Source organism: Ciona intestinalis, unplaced genomic scaffold (genome assembly GCF_000224145.3).
Source record: "Ciona intestinalis unplaced genomic scaffold, KH HT001109.1, whole genome shotgun sequence".
Classification (NCBI taxonomy): domain Eukaryota; kingdom Metazoa; phylum Chordata; class Ascidiacea; order Phlebobranchia; family Cionidae; genus Ciona; species Ciona intestinalis.
The window spans coordinates 2,004-10,619 of NW_004191430.1; the positions used below are offsets into that span (position 1 = coordinate 2,004).

The window sequence follows — 8,616 nt, forward strand, 5'->3', positions numbered from 1 at the left end:
GAACGGCTTGTGTATGCTACTGGGTGTTCATCACCATCTACAAGTTGTGACAGCACAGCACCGATTGCCAGGTTTGAGGCATCGGTATCAATTAAAAATTGTTTACTGGGATTTGGATACGCGATGACAGGGGCAGATGTAAGGGCATTCTTTAGATTGAAAAAGGAAGCCATTTTTAATTCATCCCAATTGAACTTTTTGTTCTGAATCTTTGTCATGTCGTACAATGGGCCCGCCATTTGTGCAAAGTTACGAACAAATTTTCGATAATAGGAAGCTAAACCAAGAAATTGTCTTACTTTCTTCACCGATGTTGGTACGGGCCAGGTTGACACGCAGCTGATTTTCTCGGGATCGCACGCTACTCCCTCACTTGACACAATATGTCCAAGGAACTTCACCTTCTTCTTAAAAAGTTCGCATTTCGACGGTTTTAACTTCAGACCACTTGCAACAAGACGAGCCAGTACTAGATCTATAATATAATAATAATAACTTTTATTTGTCTCTTCGATTACAGTAGCGAAGATTTAGAAATGTTTCAAACGAAAAGACAGGATATAGCGACAAAACAACAGTTGTTAAAACACGCTTACAGTTAAAAACATATTTACATTTAGTTGGAAGAAAATAAGCGTGGTCGCTACACCTAACGGACAAACGAGCCATTTATTTTAATTAAGTTAAACTTCTAATAGAAACAAAAGTGTGCGTAAAGAGACGACCCGTACAATGGGGGGAGTCGGCTTTAAAGAGAATTGACCCAAAGATTGGGCCCTGATGGAAAAACAAAACCCCCAAAAAGAAATTCCACCAATAGTTCACAGTGAACAGTTTCAGGGGCACACTTGTAAATTGCAGAGGAGTGCATTACTGTTACTGTAATACACAAGAAATTCATTATAAGAATGAATACGAGAAAAAATAAACGTAGAAAGAAAGATATGTACAAAAGATGCAGCAATGTTAATCAATGACTTGTGGATGAGGTGCTTGGTTGATAAAATGTTATTTGCCTATTTGGTGGTGAATCTAAACTTCGAAGGTGGTCCTGAAACGATCGATATATAATGACATCATCGAGATACGCCAAGGCACCGTTCCATTCAATGCCGTTTAAAACGATACGCATGAGGTGTTGAAAGGTTGTCGGGGCATTGGCTAATCCAAAAGGCATAACGTTAAAATGGTATAAACCTTTATGACACGCGAATGCGGTTTTCTCTTCGTCAGATTCACTCATTGGTACCTGCCAATATCCCGCTCTTAGGTCTAACGTTGAGAAGTACTTGTATCCTGAATTCTGGTCAAGGCTGTCGTCCACTCTAGGTAGAGGATAGCTGTGTTTTTTTGTTGTGTCATTCAATGCCCTGTAGTCGACACAAAATCGGGTGCTCCCGTCTTTCTTTCGCACCAGTACTACAGCTACAGGGCTGGACCATGGTGAGTTAGATTCGTTAATTATACCATTTTCATGCATTTCATCATCCAAATTACTCACTTCCTTCTTTTGGTGTTCCGACATGCGACGCTAATCTTACTCCCACCACATTGGCAATAGCCCTGGATACGCATACCGCGGTTAGTACTTCGTATTTTTGGAAAAAGGAAGGGCATCTTTCAATAAATACATCGTTTTGTTCAAAGTTAGATATTGAGTTAATTTTGCATGGAAGCGAGACTTCAGTGTTGGCGTGTATTTTAAGTGTTTCCAGCAAACAAACGTTACAGTCGTAAACCGTACCTTGGTTATGTTCCAGGGAAACCACACCACCTCCTGCTGACAACGTCATAGCTTCGTAATCAACGATGCATTGATTATCCTCCAAAAAGTCCATAAAAAGAATGACGTCTTCTGTCAAGTCATTGGCAACGTAGACCTTTGTCATTTTTTCTATCTTGGCAACACGAACGTTTATGACGGCAATTCCTGCCATCGTGATTGGACATCAGCCAGCTCCAATGAACCTTTCTCCGACGCATACATCCAATGTGGGCTGATTAGTGCGATGCATAAAAAAGTCTTATGATGTAACTTTATGGATGCACCGGTATCAACTAGTGCGTAGACTGGGCTTCCATCAATGCAAATACATGCCTAACGGTGACGATCTTTTGCCATAGTACAAAGGCGATGCGCAGGAGGGCAATCGTCTCTTCTATACGTCGGTTTTTGTACGATGTCTGTTGAAATGAAACTCTACACGGCCTTGTCTTGAAGGGCAATTGCGACTAAAATGCCCCACCTCACCACAGCGATAAAACGCCAGTTCCACGTGTTCTAACGGCCTGCGTTCGCCGAAACCAACAAGCTTGCCGACCAATGAACGGATTGCGCAAACCTTCGATTTCTCGCTTGAGGTCTCTCTTTGAGATTTTCGAGGTCGCCACTGCTTACGCGTCTATCTGATGAAGGTTGGCAGTCTGTCACGGCTGCAACGTCTTGTTGGAAATGCGGTGTTTCTAACAAAAGGAGTTTCTTTGCGGCGGCAAGGAAGGTCGGTACCTGGACGTTGCCGTTTTCGTTTATAATTCGTTCGGCTTGTTGTCTATTGCGTAGTCCACCAACTAAGACGTTGTACATAAATTCATTTCTTGTGGTTTGTTCGTTATTTCCCGGATAAGCCATCTTTCCTAAGTTTGAAATTGCGGTAACGAAACTTTTATTCGTTTCACCGATTGCCTGTGTCCGTTGAAACAATTGTTGTCGCGTGCTTCGACATCTTGAGGCAGAACAGGCAACCCTGATCGCTTTCTCCTTTAAGACCTCGTACCTGCATTCGTGCAGAGAACACTCGGGATCCTCCATTTCGAACTTGGTTTCCTCGGGCAGGCTTGACATGAAGGCATGCTTCTTTGCGGCTTCTGTTGCGTCCACGCTTAAACAAAAGCTCTCGAACATTAAAATTTTACCCAAGTTCAAACCTCGGTGGTGGGTGAAAGAAATTCATCATAAACCGTCACTAAAATTGTAAAATCGTTCTAAAACTGTTCACGGGTCCTGGCCGGATCGCCAATTTGTTACACTTCTGTCTAGTCTTCAGGTTCGTAAAACACCCGTGGTCAGATAAAATCGTAATGTAATATAAATCTGCATATAAAAACAAGGAACGTCCGACTCTTAACATGACACAGTACGTATACTGGCGAGCGCATACGGCTCAAGGCACATAGGGCGAGTTTTTAAAAGAGTACGAGCGAAGACATTGTAACAAGAGCACGATACAGTCTCTCTTTTTCACGACTCGTTCCCATTTACGATTGTAGTCGAGGGCGTTTTATGTAGTTTCTCTTCGTTTTTTGACTTAATTTAAAGTTATAGGGCAAAACAACTATTTCTAATATGTATAAATTTCTAACAAACCGTTTGTTTGAAGGTTTTGAATTAAAATTATTAAATAATTAAATTTCCTGAAAAGTGGTAAACTGTAAGCGTTAACCTACCAAATAACTAACCTGGCCTAATAAACTTAAATAGTTGGTGTAGTTTCTGAAATAAACAGCTAAAACCTCCTTAAAATACCATGCGCCTATCTTTTACAATAGAGACCAAGCGAAATAGGGACGGAGTTGGCGGTCACGTGAATAGAAAAAGGAATATATCACGGTTTTGGGCAGTTGCGCGTTCTGTTCTTTTTTATTTCTGTGATATGAACTTGTAATAAAAGGTTATAGATTATAACTGTTGATAAAGCTTTTATTTTTGCTACAAATTGGGCATTACTACTCTGTTTTTGGCACAAGCCACTTCTCATAAATTGTCACCATGTGCAAATGACCAAATTTCGAATATATTTTTAAAATATTACATTTTTATTATGTCAGAATCTTATAGTTGAATAACCCCTGAGGTATATAAATTATTAAATTAAAAGCAACTCTAAATTAAAAACTTTTTTATTATTAATTATTAAATTAAAAGCAACTCTAAATTAAACTATATTTACATTAGCAGTATTCTGCAACTTGTAGTTAACCTACCGAGTTTAACAGGCTGTGCTAGTTTCTTTGCCATGTAAACTTCATATATATAAACGTTAAACCGATATTTTTTTGTTGTTTTTAACTCAAATTAAAGTCATATTGACCCCTGCCTATTTTCTTCATGCTTATATCTCAGTGTTTTTTTACAAAACTAAAACTATTTTTATGAGATAAAATCAAACTGTACAAAATATACAAGGTTGTTTTATCAAGCTATGAAACTAGTTTAACCGTTCGCTCACGCAAAATAAAGAAATTCGTCGGCTTCACTATAATTAAGCGAGCAAGAAAAAATAGCACCTTACTGTTTCGCATTTTTTTACCTGTTCAAAGTATACTGTTTCTATTTTACATATTTTTTTAATATTTAAAAACAGTAATCAGCTTTGACGGTCGTTTTATAAAGTCGTGCTTATACTGTCGAATAATTCTGTAACCTTATTTTCCTAATTGTCATTAAATAGGGGTCCATAAAAAGAAAATTAGAAAAAAAGTCTCGTCTGACAAAGTGTCCCATCTTCCCCACCCTACTATACATGGTAACTCGTAAGCTGGCGCGAGTGTCAAACCCGAATGATTGTCGTTTTTCAGCCACACGAGGATAAAATAGGTTACATTCATTCATACCCTATAACTTTTTTTGTTTATTATCAAATAGGGAACCGTAAAAAGGAATTTAAAAATATCTGGCTTAACCCCAATACGTCTCTTTTCCCCCACCCTGAATGAATGCAACTAGAAACGCTTTTAGTTGAACAAATTGTCGAAGCGGAACTATACTCTTTATACAACTAATAATAAACGTTGCAAACCAACAAGATTAAAATGAGTCGGAAATATAATACTAGAAAACACAATAATGTTAAAGGGGCTACCAACGAAAAATGAAAATTCGTGTATATGGATAGATATGCTCAAATGTAACCAAAAGGTACGATCAAAGTTTGCCAAATCGATACGGCTTCTAAAACATTTGCGTGAAAAAACCCGTTCGGGTAAAAAAATTGAACCTATGTACGTCTTAGACTAATCTGACTCAGTATATTTTTTAACCTAATGTTAAACACAAAAAATGTAACTATGTTCAATTGAAAATAAAAACAAAGTCTATGTTTTACAATCTTTTTTGTATAGGAGAAGCATTTATTATACCAAATCAGAATTAAAATTTGAATTTTCTTTAGCATCTGGGAAACTAGAAACGATCAAATTTAAGTGAAATTATTTATTATGGTAAATCCCATCCATTGCGCGCCGGCCCAATTTTTTAATCCAGCGGTCGAGTTTGCTGTTTTAAAACTCATTTTTTTAAAAGCTGTTTTGTGCTTTAAAACTTTGATGGTAGCTTTAAATCACATTTGAGCATGTCTATCAATACACAAATTTTGATTTTGCGTTGGTATTCCCCTTTAATGACGCGCGTTTAAACCTACGCATAATAATGGGAAGCCACAAATTTTAGGTAAACGCAAAGTGGGAAGATAATACTGTAACAAGAAAACACTATGTCACGTTAAAATTAGAAACATTTATAAAACCACTTAAAAACTCAATGCTAGTGCAAACTACAAATAATAATAAAAATGTAGGTGTTTAATCATTAAATCAAGTAATAAATAATAATCATGATAATATTCACCCAAGCACATATACATATTTTCTTCAGTAGAATTATTAAGGTCACTTAGATGTACAGAAAATAGGCATTTTACCATTTAAAAAAGTAAATATTTCAATATTATCATCTAGGGTTGCATCGCCCTCATCTTTCTTGATCTTCTTCGCCTTACTTTCTCCATAAGATCTGCTTCCTGTCGAGCTTTTTCTGTTTTGTTATGCTGTTGAATCTCTTGCTGTTGGCGTTCGTACTCTACCATAATTGAATCAAGATCACCTGATAACAGAACTGAGTATTATAATCAGTAAATTCAGATTATTATTTAAATAGCTGATAAACTTATTCTCATATATATAAGTGTCTCAGACAAGGCACTTAAATGGCCTAATCACACTCAAATGTACATTGCTTAAATAGATAGAATGTGTTTTTCTAATTCAAACAACACCTTACTTGTTTTAATCGGTTCTGTATAACCAAAGATATTCCAGTTCAAACACCGTGAAGTTCATAAAATTGATTTGAAAGTTGCGTGGTGAAAAAATTGAGAAATGTACTACCCACGTGACAAAACACGTCACAAATATGTTGAAGCGTGGCCGCTCTCATTCAGAAAGGCGAGAGGCAGTGTTTTCAGCGAAAAACGAGTGAACAAAAAAATGCAAGTTTCCCTATTACGAATGAATCAGTCACGTGACTAGTACGTTCCTACATCACAATCACGGAGCTCATAGTAAAAAAAGGATAGCGCTAGAGATCACTGTTTGAGGACGAATATCTACGCTTATACTGGACCAATTTTAATGAGAAAAGTATGTTTGGAATCAATAAAACGGTCGTTTTTTGAATTTACCACAAAAAATAAAAGTAAGGTGGGGAGTGTTTACGCACTTTAACAGTTATACACTCCATAGGGATGCTCAAATTAATAGTGGTATGAATCACAAAATTTTACATTTTAAAAACTTCTAAATAGACATGAGGTAAATAGGACATTCGAGAAATACCTCGAGATATCAAACTTTACAGGGACAAATAATGGATCAAGAATATTTACAAACCAAATATTTGATTGCTGGTTGGTGCTGGAGCAAGCTCTTCTAGTGTCAGTTGTGTTGCTTGTGAAAGTTCAGTATTAGTTTCACCCACCTATGTAACATTGTTCGGATCATATGTAATTTAACATTTCAAGGTTTAAGCTATTTGGGCAAGCCACTTAATTGGCCTGGTCTCCAGGGGTTATAAATACACTTTTTAACTGATCATTATGAATTAAATCAATCCTGAAAAATTGCCCAAACACTAACTTAGCAAACTGTTAATTAATCATAGAAGCAAAATGTGAAAATAGCTTATCTCAACAGTTTTTTATGCAACTCAAATAGACTAATATGATATGAATGAAGTCGAAGGCCTGTACATATCATACCACTTCTGTCTTAGCTTGTTGAAGCTGCTTTTCCAATTGCTCTGATCTCTCTACTTTTTGTACTTCAGCAGTGTCAGATAGTTTCACAATTGCAGTTTCCTCAAACTTAGCTTGTTTTTCTATATTTAATGTTTTAATATTGGGTAAATTAGCATAAATAAATACAGTGTGATGATGTAAACCTACCTGTACTATCAGAACAGGGTGTTAACAAACAGACTTAAAAAAAATGTTACAGAAAGATGTTACGGGAATCTTTGCATGCCATGGCACAGATGTTAGGTTTGATGTTGCAGCTATTGTTGGCATATGTGTTCTTGGACTACGCTTAAAGGGGCATGCCAACGAAAAATCAAAATTTTTGTAGGGATAGATATGCTCAAATGTAACCTAAAGGTACCATCAAAGTTTGTCAATACAATACGGCTTCTAAAAAAATCGTGTGAAAAAAACCCGCTGGAGTAAAAAAATCGCTTTTTTTGACAATGCATGGGATTTTCCATAAGAAAAAATTTCACTCAACTTTTCTAGTTTCTAAAATACCCAAAAAAAATTTTATTTATGATTTGGTATAATGAATGCTTCTTCTTGAAGAACATATAAAAACATTGTAAAACATACACCTTTTTGCATGGTCACTTTTATGAGAGTAAGTACTCGCATATTTACTCGCAAAAACAAATGTGACACGCATAACGTCATAAGCTTGTCATCTGTTGTAGAAGGTTGGTTGTTACTCGCATTATGCAAGTAAAGAAAAGTATAGTGAAAGTACAGTTTCACTTTTAAGAACCTAATCTTTTTCGGGTATTATTTTTACAGTTTTTAGTTGGTAATAGCACCATAAAGTATCAAAACTTATTTTATAAACTAGATTTAACAATATTACGCTAAAATAAGCTAACTTAATGTTGATACGCGCATAAACCAATAACCATGCAAAATAACGCGGTTAGCGAGTTATCATATGACCAGTTAATGTGGATCGTTATTCGCATTAACTTTTTACCATGCAAAAAGTGTATTACTATGCTTTAATTTTTCGATTGAACCTAGGTACATACCGGATCATGCTGACTCAGCATATTTTCAAACAGAATGTTAAACACGAAAAACTGACATTTATATAAAAAATGTGACAGTAGGAACTAGTAAGCCATAATGAAAATTTTAATATAAAAAAGTGCTAAAAATTAAGTAACAAGAAAAAAGTGCCGAGTCAGCATATTATGTAGCTGTGTTCAATGAAAAATTAAAACATAATAAAGTCTATGTTTTACAATTTTTTTATATAATTTTGAAGAAGAAGCATTCATTATAGAAGCAAATCCGAAATAAAATTTGAATTTTCTATAATATTTTAGAAAGTAGAAACGATCAGTTTGAGTGATTTTTTTTCTTATGGGAAATCCCATGCATTGCGCCATGGCCAAAGAGTGTAAATAAGTTATATTCAGACATTCAACCTGGATGTTCTGTCAGGGTTAACACTTTTCCAGTCAGTTCTTTTACTTGGTTTGACATTAATCTTATTCTTTCTTTCCTCAGTGCTTTGCGACATGTGTTAGTTTCCAAATTTGAAGCC

The 8,616-nt window shown here is 35.8% G+C and overlaps 2 protein-coding genes across 3 annotated transcripts in view; both read right to left on the reverse strand.

Moving 5' to 3' along the window:
- Positions 1-1,323: 1,323 nt before the first annotated feature.
- On the reverse strand, positions 1,324-1,956 carry LOC113475644. The gene is made up of 2 exons (XM_026840059.1): positions 1,502-1,956; positions 1,324-1,433 (listed from the first exon to the last, which is right to left on the reverse strand). Exons 1-2 carry the CDS (start codon positions 1,935-1,937, stop codon positions 1,426-1,428), a joined length of 444 nt encoding a protein of 147 aa, XP_026695860.1. The 5' UTR covers positions 1,938-1,956; the 3' UTR covers positions 1,324-1,425.
- A 3,411-nt stretch (positions 1,957-5,367) lies between these two features.
- LOC100185194 overlaps positions 5,368-8,616 on the reverse strand; it is a 30,580-nt gene continuing 27,331 nt past the window's right edge. For both annotated transcript variants that reach the window (XM_026840057.1, XM_026840058.1), the window contains 4 exons: positions 8,498-8,559; positions 7,032-7,150; positions 6,664-6,751; positions 5,368-5,878 (listed from right to left, as the gene is read on the reverse strand). In XM_026840057.1, coding sequence (XP_026695858.1) covers positions 5,730-5,878; positions 6,664-6,751; positions 7,032-7,150; positions 8,498-8,559 — 418 coding nt within the window. In that variant the 3' untranslated portion in view covers positions 5,368-5,729. The remainder of the gene's footprint in view (positions 5,879-6,663; positions 6,752-7,031; positions 7,151-8,497; positions 8,560-8,616) is intronic.